This window comes from Lagopus muta, chromosome 13 (assembly GCF_023343835.1).
Source record: "Lagopus muta isolate bLagMut1 chromosome 13, bLagMut1 primary, whole genome shotgun sequence".
NCBI classification, from domain to species: domain Eukaryota; kingdom Metazoa; phylum Chordata; class Aves; order Galliformes; family Phasianidae; genus Lagopus; species Lagopus muta.
Window position 1 is genome coordinate 8,229,965 of NC_064445.1, and position 22,420 is coordinate 8,252,384.

At 36.9% G+C, this 22,420-nt stretch overlaps 1 protein-coding gene across 4 annotated transcripts in view; it reads right to left on the minus strand.

Annotated features, from left to right (window-relative positions):
• Positions 1-22,420, minus strand: part of DACH2 (dachshund family transcription factor 2) — a 263,656-nt gene that overhangs the window by 49,869 nt on the left and 191,367 nt on the right. For all 4 annotated transcript variants that reach the window (XM_048959136.1, XM_048959135.1, XM_048959137.1 and 1 more), the window contains 3 exons: positions 13,581-13,736; positions 11,468-11,640; positions 213-348 (listed from right to left, as the gene is read on the minus strand). In XM_048959136.1, the coding sequence (XP_048815093.1) occupies positions 213-348; positions 11,468-11,640; positions 13,581-13,736 (465 nt within the window). The remainder of the gene's footprint in view (positions 1-212; positions 349-11,467; positions 11,641-13,580; positions 13,737-22,420) is intronic.

Genomic DNA, 22,420 nt, shown 5'->3' on the forward strand with positions numbered 1-22,420 from the left:
GTGTAGTATTGAATCTAATACAAAAAAACTATAGTGAGGAGCTTTCTGGTCATTTTTGGTGGGATTTTTTGTATGTTTCTTTCTGTTTTGGAGAAACAAAACAGAAAGGGGCTTTCCTGAGTTTCCCAGTAAATAAGGTATTTGCTTCAAAAAACTGCTAAAATTTGTGAGGTCAGCAACTGTCATGGGGTGTGAGGCTGCAGAGCACTAACCAATTCTGTCTGGTGTGTTGTCCAGCTGGGAAGGTGAGCTGGACACGCTGCTGCTCTGATGAGAGGAAGCATGGCTCCCAGGCCGCTGACTCTCTTCTAGGGATGGAGCTGGAGAAGGGCTGTCTTGAATTCTTTCCTTGAAACAGAAATAAAACAAGGTCTGTGCAATTTGATTAGTGAACTTCACTGAAGTTCAATTAAAAAAAAAAGTGGCTAAAATAAAAATAACAAATAGTCTTGCTAAGATAAACAGTGAACAGAATTCAAATCAAAAGAGTAGTACAGCCTTCAATACTCAAGAAGAATATAATCTTCTACATGCGATGCATCTAGACAGTTTTTCATCCTTAGGGTCATGACACAGCACTTACCACCTTTTTTTCTTTCATAAATCTAACATTTTCACACATAGGAATATAGAGAATATTTTTTCGCATGGTTTGTACAAACTAATTTTACTCTACAGATATTGAAATTGGCATGTATGAGTCACATGTCACATAAATAAATCAAATTTTGACAAACTGGCACTAAGCACAGTCAGATTTGTAAATTCGCAAGAAAAATCACTTCTTGTCCTTAAATATACCACGAGTGTCTTCTGAAGGCAGCACACAGACCAATTTTAAAAGCCACGACATTGGTAAAGGCAGGTTCACATTCAGATGAGAAGGACCACAGACCAACAAAAACAAGACTGCTTGTAAATTTTTATGTGCACATTTTTACACAAAACTTTGAGACTGAAGTGTAACTTAAATATACACGGTGCTCTAGGGAAGGAGAAGAAATTGAGAAGAAATTGTAAAATTTAGTAAAATGAAGTTCCATAGTCCTGCCTGTCTAAACTTGAAGACTCTGGAGAACTTATGGAACTTCCACTAGTACAAATTTTTGCTAACAGGTTAGATGAGTAATAGTTCATCCTGTCTTGAGGAAAATGCTTGATGGGTCTCTCCACTTGAGACCCATTCCAACCCAACTAGTCCAAATGCACTATTCTCAGTTTATTCAAAATGCCAGTCCCCCTTTTCATCATTGCGAAGATCAATGAAAAATAGAACTCTTCTCAAGGGGGCAGATCGTGGCCTGAGATACTCTAGATAATCTTATTTTAAATTTTACATTTTATGTCCTTTGTTACAAGTAAGAAAGTCTTTAAAGGCATAGTTTCAGTGGAGGGACACTAACAAGAAGAAGCCCAGAAACTGCATCTTTGCAGCTGCCCTCATCTGTGGCAATCAGCTGTTCCCAATGGAAACACAGAACTGAAATATGAGTGATTTTTAAAAAATTTAATTTTTTAAGGGAGATCCTCTTGCCCCATCCCTTTAAAAACCACAATTACATTTACACTGTAATCTGGTGAAGTCTTCTCAAAAGAACTTGGCAGTTTTTCTGCCTTTCTAATCTATTTCAGATTTTTCAGTAAGAGTATGCAATCTGGCTACTTGGTGGCAATTTTCCATGCGCTTCTGAAAATATGCTCAATAGTATTCAAACTTTTAATGCAGTTTTGCTAGATACTATGCTGAATCAATACTACAGCTTTAGGAAGAGAACACTAGATTGTCATAGCTTCTCCATTACCAATAGCTAGCATAATAGGTTCTGTTCATAACCTATTGAGGCAATTCATTAATAACACTGGCAGTGGCATCGACATTTTAAGAATAATATTATCCATTAAAACTATCTCTCTAAAGCACACTCACCCTCATGTTTAGAGACACATCTGAGAACAATGCGAAGAGAATGTGAGTGGATACTTCTAATAGCAAGGGGTGGTGTTTGTCTATTCCAATCACACCAGCCAAAAATGTAGTAATGAATGTGTTTTTAATAGGATAGTTATTGTACATTAAATAACAACTGAGCTTCAAAATCATGTAACAGATGTGTATCTATTACATAGCTGTTAATCCTCAATGGAACTGTTCTCACTAATTATCTGTTATTTAATGAATATACAATAACAAATAAATCTTGGAGGGAGACTATTAATTGCAGTATTTTTGAATGTTAATTAAAATATTTATTAAGTTTTTACAAATTAACCTACTACATGTTGAGTTATAAGATCTTAAAATTTTTAAAACTGAATAATTTTAATCCAACAAATTCTCAAACTTGGGAGAAAAAAAGGAAAAGCCACTCATCTCAAAATGGTCAATGTTTTATCCTTGGTCTTCAAAAGACTGATCTGAGAGGTTGCTGAGACCAGCAAAACAGAACACAGATATGATTTACTGATCAGTAAATGACATTTAAAAGGTTACATTAAGAAGAATTCTTCTAGGTATACGATGAATAATACACAAATAACTGACATATCTGCCTTGGCCTGTACAAAGCATGCGACTGCCCTGCACAAAATTTTGGCTCTAATTTGGAGAGATGTTGATTGAACAGATGGATCATTCTGTCAGTAAGGACTTGGCTGGATGTTCACACTCAGAGAATTGTGAACCAATGGCTTAGTGCTGAGGTGGAGACACTGATGAGTGGTGCTCCTCAGGGGTTGATTCTGGGACTATCTGTGTCTTTGCTGGTGACACTGACAGCAGGGCTGAGGGAACCCTCAGCAAGTTTGCGAACGACACCAAGCAGAGTGGAGCAGTTGGCATATTGGATGGGATGTCATTCAGAGGGATCATGACAGGCTTCAGAGAAGGGATGAGCAAACCTCAGTAAGTCCAACAAGACCAAGAGTCTGGGTTGGAGCAATCCCAATCATGAATACAGGCCAGGCAATAAGTGTATTTAGAACAGCCCTGCAGAGAAGGACTTGGGGGCACTGGTGGACAAAAAACTCAGCATGAGCCAGCAATGCATGCTTGCAGCCAGGAAAAAAAGCTGTATCCTGGGCTGTATCAAATCAAGTGTGACCAGCAGGGCAAAGGAGGTGATTCTGCTTCTCTGCTCCTCTGCTCGTAAAGTTCTGAACGGAGACAAGTTGTGGATGCCCATCCCTGCAGGTCTTCAAGGCCAGGTTGGAAAGGGGCTTTGGGCAGCCCAGTCTAGTGGGCGGCAACCCTGCCCATGACAAGAGGGTTGGAAGAAGGTAAGCTTTAAGGTCCCTTCCAACCCAAGACATCCAGTGATTCTGTGCAACACTTACATATTTTACATTTATGTAAATAACAGCCTTGAATAAATAACTGGTTACAGCTAACAGGCTACAACTCTGACTGTAATTCTATTTGCCTGGATTTCAGTTTTAACAATCCTCTTTGGCATTACATTCTTTTTATGACCAAGAGTACTCAATTTACAATTAAGATACAATTTTGAAATGATTAATCTTACAGAAGAGTGCAGAGTTTAAGTAAATTTTCTTGTCTACTGCAACTATGAAAATGAATAGCCAAGGAGAAGACAAGCCAACTGTTCAGCAAAAAAAAAAAAAATCCAAACCACCTACGAACAAATATGACGACAAATTAACACAGTTATCACACAAACAGCCATATAAGTCACTTTAAATGAGAGTTATTTGAGTAATTCAAAAGCTGATGATTTAGAAAAGCAAAGTATTCTAGCTTCTTCTGATAACTGTACATTCCATTGTCTCTTGCTATAAAATAATTTCTGCTTAAAGTAATTTGCCTTCAAACTTGGGGTCTTATTTAGAAATGTTCAGGCAGAAATAAACATGTCAAATAATAATGTCATTCTTAATCATACAGTGAATCACTTTCTAAGAGAGTAAGTTGATTATGCCATCTAATATCTAAATGGTTACAAAAATTCACATGTACTGGGAAGATGCACTTTCCCCTACATGTAACAAAGGAGCTGAAATTTTCTCTGTATTTCATGTACTAGAAATGAGGATATACTGTAATCATGTCAGACTCCGTATGGATTGAGAAACTGTCTATTTCTAAATGTTTGCGTGGAAGTATAATGCTGAATTTCTCCTACTATAATGAATAACACTATGAACAGATATATTCCTTTTTTTCCTCCAAGTAAACACATCCATTTTTCAGTCCTGTAATCAGTATGCATCTATTTAGCTACTTAACAGCAATGTGCTCTGGTTCATTAGGTAGCTACTGTTGTGTCTCAGCCTAGTTAAAATTTCACAGCAAGTTAATCTATTTTATTACAAATGAGAACACAAGTGATAATGTCCTCACCATTTTCCAAACACAGGGTTAACAGTATTTGTAACAAATCAATGAGGGCATTTAAATAGGAAAATTGCAAATCTAAAACTTTAACATTTTTTACACATTGATGACTTCATTTTATTTGTCATTTATGTATTTTACAACCTTGTTACTTTTCATGGATTTTACTTTTTTTCTTCTTGAAACAGCTCAGTTCCCACTGGCACACTGCAGTGCAGCCTGGTTCTGCAGTTGGTATACATAAAACTGAGAAACATTTCTGAATAGCCAAATTTTATCCACTGAATTTCTTCATATTTTATAAATCTTCAGGATTCATACTCCATGTTATAATGTAATGAATTATATATGTATAATGTACAGATTGTGAGAATTTTATGAAAAATGAAAACATTTCTCAAGATCTCACCTATTTATCTAACTGTAGTACCCACTTTATCTTTTCTCTTTCCTTTACAGAGCTGTATCATAAATTCTCAAAAAAGACTTTTTCAGTATTTAATCCTTTTGAAGGGTAATATATTTCAGTCTTACTAAAAAATAGTGTCTTGCTTTGGCTTAGAAACTGTAGCTACAAAGCCTGACATTGTTAATTTTAGTTGTGATTTAGGTTAACAGCAGTGAAGTCATCAACTCTTGCAATTTCCAGATACATCCCTGATTTCACCTCAATACTCTTTTTCTAACCCCTGTGAGATGGTATTCCACACAAATAATGTGAAACACCAAATAAGATTTTTATCCTTACTAGTTTTATTAGAAATATATACGAACAGCTTACCTATTTTTTAAATAATCATTTTGACCTTAATTCCATACCTCTGATTTTTTTTTATAGTATTGATCTTCGTTTTGTGTCAAGAGTTTTAAGAAATGATGCTGGGTTTTCTTTTATTTTTCTTTATTCTTAGTGTTAATGTAGCTGTAATTACTCTTCCAAATGTTAATCTATTAATGAGTTCCTAGAGGAATTAATGGCATTTCACTGCTGACAAGTAGGATCTGGAAGTTTGTCTGAGACATGGACATTTTATACAGACATTTATCTTGATGTTTCATATTTAATTCAGATGCTTTTTCTGTTTCTGAGCAGTAGCAGGAGAACTGGAATTCAGACCTCACTGATGAAACTGAGAGGAAGGAAATATGGGGATTCTACTAAATTTAGGTTTAGACTTGAGTTTTCAACTATTGCAAGAAAAATTCAGAGTTGATCACCAGGTTCATAGGCTCTGGCATAATAAATTTTCCAAAATTAATTTGCTCCCTAGATCCCCATTGGAATGTGCAGTGTCACACCTCAGTCTTACAGAGCTTGTCAAATCATCATTCAGATTACCAAAATGGACCACAAGCTGGCTATACCTTACTTTAAAAAAAAAAAAATCAAGAATCAGAGAGGTTCATTTCTCATTTACTATCCTTAATTAATGCACTGTTATAAAAAACAATACACGTTTAGCAGTTATGCTTTTTAAAGAAAAGGTATAATCTTGACATAGTAAGCAAGAAGTATATTAAATCTGAGATCAGATTAAATGTGATAGACCACAAGAAAACGTTGGTAGAACTACCATTTTTGGGCAAAAAAACAGTGGTCAGGTTTACATTTTAAGCTATTTTAGGTTCAAAATGGGCATATGTAAACATAAGGACAACTTGTTGGTCTTCCGAGCTAGTTATATCATCTCACACTGCTGTAAGAATTGGAGATGAACAAAGGAAACAGCTGGTCTAAAAACTAAGATAAGATATGTATGTCTGAAAGCCAGCTGGATCCTATTCATCTTTTGCACTGTATTGGAAAATCATTCATTTAAAATATATACTTTGCCATTTGAAATGCATTATTTTTTTCCCACTGTGTATATATAGCTGCTTCAGTCATAGTCAACTGGCATTTGTTTTCACACCAAATTTAAGAAATAATAAAAACTCTTCTGTTTACTGATTTTTAATACCAGATGTTCACTTGCTAATTCCATTACCTTGTAACTACTTCCTATAATTCATTAATTGCCAGCTGCTCAGCCAAACAGAGAACCACGGCTAATCAGATGGTATTGGTAAACAGCCAAGTAAGAGCTTCCTTCTTCAACATTTCTTAAATTACCAATCACTGGGAAAGCTATGGCAATCTTCACTGGTGTATTAAGATTTTACCTTTACATTTTACTTTGAATCTGAAAGTACAGTACTGACTAAAATTGGACATACCCTTGTTGTGGAAACATCCTACTTCAATCCCTCCTATGAATTGTTTCATCCAGTGCTGCTACTGAATGAAAGAAAGGCACTCTGGAGACTAATGATGGTAATGCTGTATCTCATCTACGTTATAGTTATATTAGTTATTAACTACAAATGCAAATGCTTAGGCCAATACTAAAAAGAACTGAGCCAGAACTAAAAGCTAGTATGTGCTTGGCATGACAATATTCCTTTGCTAGCTTTGCAAAAAAAGAGATGTACTTGATTCTTACATTTTCCTCCACTTGCCAGTTTAAAAATAGTGTTCACTGCTTATCCTTTAAACTGGCAACTAGTTGTCTTTGTGTTAACAAGCAAGGCATTCTTAGCATCACAGTGATAGGGACTTGCCTCCCTTCACAGGAGGAAAGAGGTAAAGGCTATTTGATATAATTTGTAGAAACCCAAACATCTCCCAGCATAATAGCTTCTCTGTCAGTGAATAAAAAGATACAATCCTGCAAACTTACTTCTTTTCTACATATACAGTTATAAAAATTAGTCTTACAGGAAGTAAGCAAACTACCCTATCTCACACATCACTCCCCTAACGTACTCTAGAAACCATTTCAGCAATAAACTGCCAACAATGAACACTTGATATGAAATGGGACAGAATAAATCTAATAAAGAAAAGTACCATAAATTTTACAAAAGTTTTGGTTTATAAACCTTGTAATATTCTATAAACAATTCAGAATGAATTGAATGCAGAGATATGAAATTAACAATGTTATAAATTCTGTAACTGTAAATGTTTTCACACTGAAAAGAATTGTTTCCGAGTACTCTGAGATGGCCACATTTTTCTGGCTGTCAGGTAAATATTATGAATGCCAGTTGTACAGCACATAGAAAATAGCACCTCTCAGCAATAATTACACAACCCATCTGTATTGTCTTTAGGGAATTTAAAATGATGTCATATACATCCTTTACAAATGCTTTAAGCATCCCACAAAATCAGAAGAAGAGAACACAAAGAAAAACACATTCAAAAATTGCTACAGCATGTAGAAATCACAGGTTAAAAATAATGCTTTGTTCTGCTTATCAGTAGACCAAAAAAAATCCAGATGTAAATTGTGTAATGAAATGCAAAATATTGCATTTCACCAAAAATGTCCATTTTAACATTTTTTCCTTGGGTTTTCCAAATGCATTCAACAGACCTGCCAGTTATTCCTAACTGGGACCTGCCTAATGGCAAAGAAAAGAGAAACGCAGCAATACAGCAAACATAAGGGAAAGAAGACAAAAGAAAAATGAACAACAGGAAACTAATTTGCAGAAATATTCCTACTTGGGAGAAGCACATCTTTTAGGTAGAGCCTGAAGGAAGTGACAGAGAAGGACAAGATGGAGAAGGATAAGTGAGACAAGAGCAAGAGGAACAAATAAAACAAAAAAGATGTAGAGTAAAAGGGTAGAAGAGCTTCTTGAATTTCCTCTGTGATAAAATTTTGCCTCATTATTCCAGTCTCAGTCATATTCTGTTACCTAACAAATAAGGGAAAAGCTTAAGGCCCCTAATTTGAATTTGAATATGTTCCCACAACTTGAAGTCCACCCTGAACATAAGCTATCCTACTGTCTTATTTCAGAGGATACTGTGGGAAATGGTCTTAGAGTGAACATATAAAGACCCAACTAACACAGCTCCAGAAGCTTGACTCTTGCTAGCCCTCTTGTACTTTCCCAACTCCAAGAAAATGAAAGTTTTGCATTTTCTTTTTTCCAGACTGCATTCGTACCTTAAGCCACACTTCTGGAAGTGAGGAGCAGACCAGCAGGTCTCTAGAAAGAGGACACCTCATTGGATATGACCCATGCTAGGTCCTTGCTTCCCGGTCAGCCCATGTCTGTCATCCCAGCTCTGCTGCATGCAACCAGCCACCACCTATTTGCTTACCCACAGAAAGAGCTCAATGGGATCCCTATCACAGCTCACCCAGGAACTACTCCAGAGATTTGACTCTTGCCAACCTTCATTACAAGTTCACAACACCATCTGATATCACTCTGAGAATGAAATTTGTATTTCTCCTTTTCTAGTGTATGCCTCAAATCCCACACATAGCAAGAACAGGCCAGCATGTCTCCAAGCAGTGACTTATTATTTCAAGACAAGCCAAACCCATCCTACATTTCCATTTCAGTCCCCCGAGGACTAGCAGGCTCTTCTCCAGGATTTCTTTCCCCTTGCTAGTCTCCTGTCAGACATTCTTTTAGACACCCAAAATCTACCTGAGTAGATTCCATTTAGCTCTTGATGAATGCAGGTCTATCTAGCATCTCTCTTTTTCCAGACCCCCACTTTCTGTTTGAAATTATCTAAGTTTTTACGTTTCTTGGTTAAATAAGCCCCTTCTGATGTAAAAAGTATAAATAGAGACTATAGGCTTGATGACACTACCATAATACTCTTGGTGTCACACATGTTCTTGACAACATTCTCAGCCTGAGGTCTCATTCCACCATGGGCAGACAGTTGTGTGATCCTATTACGAGGTTCCAAAGTGACACCAATAAGTGGAAGGTGTATTCTCATTTCTGTTGTAACAGCTCTTTGTATTTGCTACCTATGTATGTGCTGTCAGTCTCAATTCCTGTGGACCCATTTTAAATGCTGTTAAGACATAGGTCTGTTTTCAGATTTTTATTCTATTTGTGTTCTCAGAACACACTGTAACATTTCCTTTAATATCAACTCTATGTAGTGAATGCGCATTAACAGTCATATTCATTTACTGTATAACTGAGTTTATATAATTTAAATACAATACAGATACTACATTCATTATAGGTCTACTGTAAAACAAAATTCTTCAAATTGTGTAGTTACAGCTCTCCGAAGTTGAGCTGTTCTGTAAATTTCAGTGACAAATTCTCTATTTTGTATAAAGGGCTAATCCAAACTTCACTTCTGAGGATGTAAAGATATAGTCACTGAGTAGATTCCTCTGAGGTGGAGGAGAAACATTATAGGATGACAGTAAACTACCACATTTATTTTTATTTTTTTTTTCAACCTACTCCATGAATCAAGCTTCTTTCTGCTAAGTTCCAGCTCAGACTGGTCCTTAACACCAGGCTGGCTGGCCAAGCATTTTACAGCTAGTGCAGAAACTCTTGGATTGCAAAGTTCATCCATCTCAAGTACAGCTCTAGAGAAAATGATCAAACAGGAGTGTAGACACAAGAGGAAGAAGAAAGAGGGTGGTAAAATCAATGCTGCTTTTTTTTCCTCCTTCATACTACACCCTCATTCATGCAGATTCTTCCGAACTACTTCAGCCAAGTTTCAAATGGAGCAAGCACTTTCAGATGAGCAGTAAACCCCTGAAAGCCTGGATTTATAAGAGGATACTGTCAGAACCATACTTACAGCACTGCTAGCGGGTGCTGCCATAATCACATCAGATCACATTATAGATGGCTAAGAAGGTTTTGTGAGCCTGACCGTTGTGCCTGCCTAATTTACAGCGTTCCTGTCAGGAGGAAATCAAGTTTCATAGTTATGACATTTCTTTCTGGAGCACTAAATGTTAACTTTGCTGATCACGCATATTTTGGTAGAACAGCTTATTTCTAAATGGCAAACGTGATATAAAAAGCATAATGACTTCATTCAAAACTTTTATAGAGAGAGCAGCTGATTCTCACACCTATAGAAAACAGACTAAGTGGTATTTTAGTCATCAAAGGGTAGAAATAGATACACACTCAATATATTCAGTTTTCCCATTTTAAGTAATGTCATGGTGCCATAATTGCAGTCTATCTAAAACTAGTTATTTTTTGTACTTCTAATATGAACTTAAACAATGTTGTCATATAATAAAAGTATTATTATTGATAGATAACAGCAGCAACCCTTTTACAAGTTTCATTTCATACAAGGACTTCATCTTAATTGATAGTCATTCAGAGCTAGATGATTGTTCGTAATGGAAGGAAAGGACAAAGGCAGCCTCACACTCTGTAATAAAATTCACATACAGTCTCAGCACTTGAAAGAAATGAGAGAAAGATGCAGCATCACTTGACAGGTGAGAGTTACACCACAATGAATGCATGCACTACCTCTATCACACTGGCTACTGGTGTATTTTCCTCTACATCATGTAGAGGAAATAATTCCCACTAGAATTCTGGTGAGACCTGCTGTTGCTGTGGACTTATTGCATATCCCCTGTTGCAATTGTTGGGGAAAAATTGCTGTAAATGATTAACTAACATAAGCTAGGGCTTGCTAAAGAGTCCCCCTGAAATCTAACTATTTGCAAAACCTGTAGTATATGTTATGAAGTACAAGTACTGTTTACAAACAAAATTCTCATCTTTATTTTGACACACTGGTAGCATTTAGACTACAAAGCTTATGCAGTCTACTTGCTGCTACCAATATTATACAGTTGTAGTTAAGTTACAGTTACCTCAAGAGGTCTCCTGAACGGTTAAAGGTTAGTAACTGAAACAAACAGAATCTCAATTAATTTCCAACAATTTCTAACAATTTAATGACTTGCATTAACTAAAACGTAGTTGAACATCAGATATGTTTCCCACTTAGTTAACAAGTGTACAGGCACCCTGATAAGGAGAAATTTTTATGGTTCTAATACAGATTAGCTCTATTCTAACAATTGTATTAGGATCTGTAATTACATTACATATTTGTAGATGAAGCAGAACATCTTATTTAACTTCTTGCTTGTACTTTCCTCAAACAGAAGCACAACCAGGAAGATAAGCTGTGGTGTACTGTATGTAGTAAAAGCTCACTGCCTTTAGATTTTCTTAAAAGGTCACTGTAAACGTTTTTGTTAGCCACAGAAATCTCGTTTCATAGATGACTCTTACCTTTATAACAGAGGCCCCTGCCCTGGAAAGAGGACTGTGCATTTGGGCTGCTGCAGCCATGTTAGCTATTGTATTGAGGTGGTTCATCTGATTCATTGCCATTGCAACCGAAGCGGGAGGTAGGCTGACAGGTAGCAGAGGGTGGGGCATCATCATAAACGGCAGGTCTATCCCTAAAAGAGAGCACGTGCAAGTTATGTGTGTCAATCCCCCATCTTATATCCCTTAATTTTTGAAGTCTATATTTTACTGGAATATTGGCTAGCTGGACTCAATTCTATTGTGTGTTATTAAATTTGAGGTTATGCAGGGAATAATTCTGCATTCTAGAAAAGGCTGTACAGTTTGCACTGGGCCAAGAAGCACACAGATGTAAAAGCAATGCAATATTAGCAAAATTAATATATACTAGCACACAAGTTAGAGACATTTTTATTGACGTCAACAAAGCAAAAAAACAAAAATATGCAAATATCTGCATGTTTTCCCAATACAAGTGAAGAATATTCATTAATGATTTTAAGAAGTCCTCTAACTTAATTTACCTACGCAGCAATCTGAGACTAGTCTTCTGTATTAGGACTACCCCCTGACTAAAGAAAGCTGCAGAATGGACTACAGGACCACTGTACTACCATATAGGGCTGTGAACATGACTATGGGATGAGAGCAAATCATGACCAACTAAACGTCTTAAGATTCACTATAATTTATTTATAAGATGATCCATGCCAATATTAATGATGACACATACATCTCCCTTCACTTTAACCATACTGACAATCCCCCTCACTGCTTACATCCATAAGCCTTGGTTCCCTTGCATATCTCCTTTAACAGTCCAATAATCTCTCCTCATACTCCACAGAGCTCCAAAACTCCCAGACACCATCTGGTCACATTGAGTTGTATGTCTACTTCAAGTCCAATTGACATGCAAACTAAATGCAAACTACAAACAGAATTTAACAGCATATCACCAGTTTTAAGACACAATCCGTCAAACATTTCGGAAGACTATGAAGAAAATATAGCTTGCAAATCATTGGACATAATGTCTGACATTCAATAAGCTCTTTAACAACCTATAGACATTTGCCTACTACAATATCTATTGGAAAATAACCTGAAAGTTTTCTGAACAGTAAAGAACATTGTCCCTAATGCAAAACATGTACGGATACTCAATTATGCAAGAATATAAATGAAAGCATAAACCACAGTGTATGTTAGTCCTGTAACTTGGTGGTTCTTAACTACTGACATTTAACCAGATGCTCAGGCTCTAACCCTGCCATGAACAAAGCAATCATTTATCTTAGGAGCCTTTTAAATAATCCTGATTTTTTGAAGTTTGTGGTGCTACTTGGGTAGCAAGAAAGTATCTGCTCCAAAAATTTCATAAGGAGTCAGAAATGTCACTCGTCCACTGAAACAAACACCAAAAGTCAACTTTCAAAACGGAGGATGAAGAAATGAAACAGATAATAAGGGTTCACAGATAGTGAAATTTTAATTCTTCATCCATCACGATCTTTTACAATTGATTTTACTCTTCACTATCTTTTTAAATGCTATTATCTGTTGTTTTCGGAACTGCTTTCTTGGAATAACTTCACAGTCCCTCCCCTTTGGGTCTAAAAGAAGAGGTGATCTCTAACTTCTCACCTGCCCCCTTCCTAAAGGAAGGGAAGAAGAGAGGATTATAGTGAATTGAAAATTCCAAAACCAAACCTCAACTGCATCATTCTATTCCAGTTCTTTTGAACAGCTGGATATAAGTGATGACTTCTTATAAACCCGGTAGTTACAAGGAAAGACAAAGAAGAGGAATTTGCTTCTACACACTTTTCACTAGTCATTTTCCACCCATTCTTTGCTCTCTCATATTCACTTGGTGAGCAACATTTTCAGTTGGAAGAGAACTCACTAATATTTTAAGCAACTGTACTTGTTTTTAGGCTACAGCAATGCTGACTGGAACTCACAGCCCCTACCCAACAACAGATGGCCATTTAAAGGTAGTGGCTGTATCTCAGTTGAGTAAAGCCTGCCTCCAAGCAGGGACTCCATATAACTTATTCTTTTCTCCCCATGAGGGTCCAGTACATACTGTTGGTAAGCAGGTGGTTCTGCTGAAGAGGACTGAGTGGGTGTGCACTTCCAAGGCTCGACTGTCCTGACAGGGTGGGATGACCAATGCTGTGCTGTGATCCTGTTGTAATGGGAGACTGAAGCTTGTCTTTATCCCAGGAAGATTCACTCCCACCTGCAAAACAGGATATAAAGGGACCACAAATGGCATATACTCTTTTAAAAAAAGCAGTCTGCTTTGTTAGTGACAAACTAATACTCTTTACCACACTTATGTGCTTAGCACAAACACAGCACTTGAAAAAAATAAAGATTAAGAAATATGAATTAGGCAAAAAAAATGATTAAGGAACTTCAGTATCTCCTACTTTCATACCAGCAGCGTCTGAAAGAGAAAAAGCTAAACATTTAAGGAAAAAATTATCAAAGTAAGCATCAGACACTGGATCACAATCTCCTGTCAGAGGGAATCAGGCCTGCCAGGGACTAACAGATGTCTATCAGTGTTGTTAATACTAACCAGAGAGTGGCTCCACTAGTCACTCCTTCAGTGGTTACAGCCCTCCTAACTTTTAGCTCAATGATCTGAACAGGTTACAGCAATTTATCCCCGCCATGTTATCTGTAAGCTTTAGTAGCTTTTGCTCCTCTGCTGGGCTTGACCCAGAGATGTTTTGCTGGGTTAGCAAAGTCAGGCATTAGGCAGGGCTTAGAAACTATCAAGATTCAAGATGTCGAGTTCAGACACCTATAACGCGCAGCAATTGTGATCAGAAACAACAACAAAAATATAGCACACTGAACACTCATCTGTTTGGCCAGGAATATCTGTTTGGTCTTCTGAAGATGCTGTGTTTTGCAGCAATTTTACAGACGGTAGTTTTCTTTAGTATTACATTTATACACGTGAATAACAACAAGCTCCTTTCAAAGAGCAGTTAAGTAGACCATGAGAGTGAATTCCGAAACACACACCTGGTCCACAAAGCAAACCACCTTAAAAGTCAAGCTGAACAGTTTTAGAGTAAAAAGCTATTCCAGATACACTCCTTTCTTAGCTATATCCCATGTTTTCAATTAGATGGATTGTTATGAAAATATATAATTGATTGTAATTGATGTGTACTGATTTTATTTTGATTTTATGAACAAGAATTTCGATTAGAATAAGTAACAGATTACTGTGATTAAAGGAGACTGTGGTAGAAAGCAAAAGGCACTTAAATTGAAAATGAAAGTAACAGAAATTTTCTACATTTTTATGACAACACTCAGATAATAAACATGATTAATACTGCTAAATGCAAAACTTTGAAAGATCAATGAATGAGAAGAAAGGTAATCACTCTATCATTTTATCACTATGTCCATGTGTGAATTACCTTCCTATAAAAGATTTGTAATTTGCAAAATGATGAGTCATAACTGACAAAAAAAGATACGGTGAATAATGGCACGTGATGTAATATAACATGGCACAGTGTGGTAATCAGAAGCACTACTGCAGTTAAAGCTCTTTCAGCATTCTCATTATTTAATATCCAGTACAGCTGCACTTTTAAATAACATTTAACTAATATTTAGTGTAGAAGTTGTTCACTACAACCATGGTCAAACAGAGGTACTAATTAGTGAAGTATTTATCAACCTCAAACCTGTAATTTGAAGAACAGTTTTTTTGTTTTATTTTGGGTTTTTTTTTTTTGTTCAATTTTAGGAAATAAATTTTATTTTTCTCTATATGCTTTCTCAGAATTAATCATAGAATCATAGAATCATAGAATCACCAAGGTTGGAAAAGACCTAAAAGACCACCCAGTCCAACCGTTCACCTATTCCCAATAGCTCCTACTGAACCATGTCCCTCAACACAACATCCAGTCCTTCCTTGAACACCCCCAGGCTCGGTGACTCCACCACCTCCCTGGGCATCCATTCCAGTGCCTGACCACCCTTTCTGAAAAGTAATACTTCCTCATGTCCAGCCTGAATCTCCCCTGCCGTAGCTTGAAACCATTCCCCCTGGTCCTATCACTAATGACACGAGAGAAGAGGCCGACCCCCAGCTCACTACAACCTCCCTTCAGGAAGTTATAGAGAGCAATGAGGTCTCCCCTGAGCCTCCTCTTCTCCAGGCTGAACATTCCCAGCTCCTTCAGCCTCTCCTCATATGGCCTGTGTTCCAGACCCCTCACCAGCTTCGTTGCCCTCCTTTGAACACGTTCCAGGGCCTCAATGTCTTTCTTGCAGTGAGGGGCCCAAAACTGGACACAGTACTCGAGGTGCGGCCTGAGGAGTGCTGAATATAGGGGAACAATCACCTCTCTGCTCCTGCTTGCAACACTGTTTCTGATGCAAGCCAGGATGCCATTGGCCTTCTTGGCCACCTGGGCACACTGTCGGCTCATGTTCAGCTGAGCTGAATACACTTCTTTCTCAAAAAACAAACAAAACAAGGTAAAACAAAAAAACCACCACAAACAACAGACATGAAAAGTTCCATGGCACGAATCTTCTGCTTATAAACTGATCTTGTAAACGCAACTTCCCATATCAAGGCAATGGCCATGAGAACTGCATATAAGACAGTTTACCAGAGATTTTTGAATGAAGAGTCAAAATTGTACTCTTCACCTAAAAGCTTCCCTCACCCCATCTGTTTTCTTCCAATACTTCCAATCACAGGCACAGACACTCTACATTCCTGGCTCATTTATTTACTCATTCCCGGAAGCATCGAAGTCCCATGCATCTACCCACACTTCTGTGGACCTGACACTGCAGTACCAGAGCCCAACTGGATTTCTGGGTTAAGCTGAATGTACTGGAGGAAAGAACAATTCTACCTACATGGAGAAAAGTGACTTCTTTAAGGAAGCACAGGAAATCTGCCAGGAAACAGGAAACCAAATTTAGGTTCTGTCATACAGTCCAAATCATCAGATCAGGTCTCCTTACAAATGTGGACAACAATAACGTTTTTTTTTTCCTGGAAACTCCACTTTTAAGTCTGCTCCTGTATTCAGTGCCAGCACCAGAATAAATTGCAGTACACTTATATCTACAGATCACTCCTGTGTTCTTATGTTCTCCATCACTCTTTCTTACAGAAAGAAAAAACAGTATTGCTGAGAATATGATATATAATAAAAGTGTAATATAATAATCTTAAGTGTATCCTATAGTCTTCCATACACCACATAGGTAACTGCTTCATCTCTTAATTTGCATTGCATATACTATGCAGTAGCAAGTCCCTTAAAATGAAAGAAGTATAATTAAACACTGGCACATTTTGTAAGGGCAGTAAGATTAATTATCTCCAACTTACAAGTGGAAAAGCTGAGCTTTCCCAGTTCTGTGGAGCAGATTCTTCCAGGTTTCTGGGAGACAAATGGTGAAATGATAAAAGAGAAGTCAGGTCTCACGGGTCCTACTCTTGCTCCCTCACTTCCAACTCATCCTGCCTACAGTGACTTTGCAAAGACAAAGATAACAGCTTCAAAAGAAAACTTGCAACCTTCCCCGCAGTACCTACTCCCATATAGTAAGAAAAATTTACATAGAAATTAACAGGAATAGGAAAGATATATCAAGAAGAAAGCAAACATACAACAGAATTAGGAAAAACAGAAAGTGAAAACAGCGATTTCATTTATTTTGCATCTTGTGTATAAGGGGAAAAAGATTCTATTTATTTTAAATAAGAAAAGTTACTAATATTTTAAAACTTCTGATTTAATATTCTGATTTGTGTCATAAGAGCATTAACAGAGCCCTCAGAAGTCTGCTCATTTGTCAAAATGCCAATACATCATTTCTACACTTTACAAAAAGCTTTATGTTTAACACTATTACCCACTATCCATATGACCTTCTCTCCAACAGATAAAACTAAAGGACAGAAAGGTAATTTTTCCTTATCTTGTTTGCATTCTAGTCGATCTTGTCCCAGAGCAGATTGTATTCAGCATTAAGAAAGGGCAAGAGAGACAAGAACCTCCATCTTCCAGGGCTCCTGACACTTATCAGAAGCAGGCACAGAGCCTGCAGTTTCCTTAAACACAGACACACCAAACTGGAAAGAAGGCAAATGTCCAGCCATCCCAAAACATTATAGTATGCACTGACTTGGCAGCAGAAGAAGCTAAAGAAGATCTCACCTGCTTCAACCACCCAGTTCAGGTCATGCAGAAAATCTGGTGCGCAGTTCTTATTATGCTTTTCAGATTGACAGATAAATGCACAATATGGAGGGTGAAAAAAAGGCCTAGTAGTCTGCATTGCACACAGTCATCTATATAGTCACCTACAAAGAAACGTAGCGCGTGTTTTGAAGGACACAGATAAAGACAGAAACTACATGAATTTGGTAAGAGAAGGAGTTACTAACTGAAGTCTTCACTAGTCCTAAGAAGTTATTTGAGAGAGCTTACTTATCAGTGCATGAATTACAGTTATGTTCAACAAAGCAAACGCAAAACTAATGCAACAAATCCCAGTCCATTCACTCAAAAATTACGTGGTATGAGGCAAGCATTCCCTTAACACCATTTCACAGCCCAGTGGACAAATTCTGAGCATCTCTGCTTCTGAATCCCTAATTAACAAATGAACACGGGATTCAGATGAGTTCATTTACATAGGGATTCAAATCACAAGTAACACAAATACAGGAAATCAGCCCAAGCCATACATACATATATGTACTGTTGGTCTTGTACTCACAGATCTGCCATGCAGTGTATGGTTATGTGCAATCACATGCGGGTCTGTGAACAAAGAGCCTCTGTTCCAGTTTCATTTTGTTTAGCTGAAAGACATGCAGGTGATAAGCTCCTGGTTTCCTGAAAACGCTGCTTCCTGCCCATCTTTGACTTCAGCAGTTCTATACCATAACAATTCAAGCTTCATGTTTTCTAGCAACCCACCTCTACTTCAGAATAAAAACCACTTCTTTTTTTTGGTGAAGATCTATTTGGGAAGATTAAATTAGTGTCTTAGTTTTAGGTACTGAAAATCTCCAGAAAGTAATCGAAGCTCAACTTGGTGACAGTTTCCTTTCATTTGGTTTCAAATTCATTTTATCAGCCTTAAACTGAGTGTTCTACCTAAATGAAACCCACTGTCAGAGGTACCTTTGAATTGAACAATCATACTGCTTCAATCTATGTCTGTCGTTTTATTTTTTGTTGATATATTTCTGAAAAATTGAACCCAAATTGTTAAAAACAATATCATTTTCACTGTCCAATTCTATTCTAAAGCTATTTTTAAGCACATTTTTCATGCTACGAGGCATAGTAAGCCTAAGATCAGCGAAGAAGAGCAAATATTCGGAGTGCTATTATTTCAGCACTGATAGTATCAAAGTATTTAACGCCAATGGTAATACGAATGTCCAGCATTCATATGTTCTCTGAATTCTTCTGGCTTATCTAGAAATCCAGTACCCTTAAACCACTGTGGGCCTGTTTGCCAGTATTTGTACCTACAGTGTTCTTCAGCTGTCCCATGCAATTTGACTTTACCCACACCCTAGTCTTGCCTTGATACAGGGAAAGACAGTCATTACAAAGAACATTCTCCACTGAAAACACTTCAGTCTGCAAGTTTTTGTCAACTTTTCCCATGGTATGAGCATGTGAGTGTCTAAGAGGAAGATTACATATCAGACTAATTTTTCAACTCTGTACGATAGAATGACAGCTCTCAAAGGGAACAAGAGCTCCAGTAGTGTCTGTAAATGTTTTAACAGTATATAATAATCTCCATGATGGAAAATACAGCTGATAGCTCCATTAGTTTCAATACAGACATACAGTTATTATTTGCCAACAGGAGAAGATCAGATGCCAGTCTGAGAAGTGTCATTTTTAGAATCTATCCAACTACGAATCCACTTTGCCAACTGTAAGAAATTTATGGCATCAAAATAGAATGTATTCCTTGCCTGAAAATAACCTTTTGCATAATGATGACCAAAACTAGAAATCCACATGTCAGTTGTTGGCTACATTCACTGACCAATAAATAATTTGGTATTATGAATCAAGAGATGTTCCATAGAGCTTCATCTATCTAAAATGTCTGCCAATTTGACTTATTAAATAGAAGGAAACTCAGGCTTCACCTCTTGCAGATTTTATATATGTATATTTATATATATTTATATATAATATATATATATGTATATATTTTAAGCACTAAGACATTGGCCTGGTAAAATTAATTTGAACCAAAAGCAGACTGAAATTTTACCTTTTTGGAGGAATACGAACTTTCAGAATTCAGATCACTGAACACAGAGTCAGGATAGGAAGGGTTCATCTACATTATATTCCTGGTACTGTCATTTTACCATCAGGAAAATACAGAACTGTTCTGGATGCAGATTATGACTCATTTAGCCCTATGGTCTGTCCCTCACAGTGGCAACAGATGATGTCACATGAAGACTAAATAGGACTGGCCACAACCTGGGACCACTTACCACAAATAAATTTTCTCATTTTCAAATGGGAATGAGATTTGTTTGTTCAGATTGAGATTAAATGTTGGCTAAACCAGCTCCTAAAAGCATGCCATCCATCTGAAAATCTGAAAGATCAGCACTGCATTTTAAGCCTAACTGTACTGATTTGTCTCGCTGTGTGTACTGGCTGTATCGGCTTCTGCCCTAGGAGAAAGCCACAGAAGTGTGTAGGGTAAGATATTAAAACTCAAGAAATCCAGTGATGGCTTTACTGGGTTACTTCCAAAAACTTATCAAGTGGTTCAGCAGATGTAATTACTGCTTAGCCCTGCCAAAGCTTTGAAATGTGCCCATTAATTCAGCAATTCCCAATCTGTCCATCAGTCAGTCATACTTAAAAAATATGTCTGTCACAACATAGGTGAAGTAATCTGTTGATAATTATACAATAAGAAGTCATATAAAATTTGAATATAGTTTCTGAACTTTTTGAATTGTCTGAATGACAAAATCTGAGTTTATTTCAAAACAAACAGGATGCTAAAGATAACTTAAAATGTCAGAATATTTAATCGCAATTGATCTAAAAAGAATAATTCAATTAACCCCAGAAATACGCTTTCTCAGAAGATAAATGCAGGGTGTATTTATTTATTGCTGATGGCTACTAACATTGGTCAGTGAGTGTAAAGGAACTACTCACTAAGTGCTGCAAGTAATTTTTTTCACTAAAACAGTCTTTTTTTTGTATAGAATTGCTAGCAATCAGTCTTTTCCTCAAATAACAAATATTAAAAACTGGAAAAAGTGGTGCAAAACAAATAAAGAGATGAAGAAAAATGAAAATCCTATACAGTGTAATGGAGTACACTGATATAAACAGAAGAACAAGGCTCAAACTGGCAGCGACTTCATTTAAATATGAAATATTAAATACATCTCAATCGGTCTGCTGATTCAAGTTATACCACCAAAGTACCACCATCAAAGTAAGATTTGAAAGCCGAAGGATCATAGAAGGCTGGATGCAAATAACCACAATCAATTCCAAAAGCAATTCTCCAAGTTAGCTACCTATATCATTCAATTCAGTTCTTTTGTTGATTTGGTCATGCATAAATATAAATCAAAACAATTAACTTCTTGCCCATGAAGGGATGTGTAAAAAAATCCAATAATTAATAAATTATGTCTCTGTTTCTTTGTTGCCTGATATTTAATTGCGTGATAATACAATGCAGGGAAAACAACCAACAAAGGAAACAAACAGAACAAACAGTAAGCTTGTGATCTTTATAGTAGTAGTTAGGCACTTATGGTTTCCTAAATGGAAATTACTCATGGTATTTCAGAAGGGAGGAACAATATAAATAAAGGAATAATAGCCACCAGCATGACTTCATATGAACACGGTAACAGCTGTAGCCCATTTCATCCTACTATTTTGTCTCTAGCAAGGGCCAAGAGCAATACTTAGTGAACAAAAAAAAAGCCTAGTTAAAATCTCCCAGAATATTTTCCAACAACTTGTGAATTATGAACGTCCTACATTTCTCTTCCATTCAATTAAACTGTTGTCCATTTTCCACATCAACAATATCCTGTAACATCAAGGAGTTCTACCGCTTGACCACAGATGCTATGGAAACCCACCTCGTGCTACTGGTGTGAGAGGAGAACTTCTCATCTGCTGCCTTCCTCTGATGTCTTCTAGTTCTTTTACAGTAAGAAATAACAAATATTTCAGCTTCTCCGATGCACTGTACTGTACTGTTCTTGGAATTAGGGAACTTAAAGTTAAAACCTAAATTTTTTGGAACTGAATCAATGTCAAAAGCATATGCAGGCTCTTCCCTAAGATGTATTAAGTGACATCTATTCAGTCACTCAGGGACTTTTAGCATGATCCTCACAAGCTTGAGGTGGTGGCCAGATAATACACATTCGTATGTTTTACTGCAAAGTTGGGTAAGGGAGATCCCTGACAGTTTACTGAAAATACTTTTTCGAAAAGAGGGCTGCACGTATCATTATTTCAACAGAAATGATGGCAGCAAACTCAGGAGAGGACAAACTTTTACTATGATATATCTTGAATGTATATTGAAATGTAACCACAGGATTAAGGCTCATTCTTGCACAGCTGGTCCTTGCACACTTTGAATGATAACTGCTAATGTTTTCAGTGGTACGTGCCTCATATATTTCCAAAGAAAGATTACAATACTATATTAGGACAAACTCTCTCTTCTGGTTTAGAATCATCAACCAAAAAAAAAAAGACTGCTGCTCCTTACTGAAGGACCAAAGTCGGTCTTCAGAAACACATTCATTTCACACAGATAGAAACAAGGTCAAAATTTGCTCTGTCATGTTATTATTAC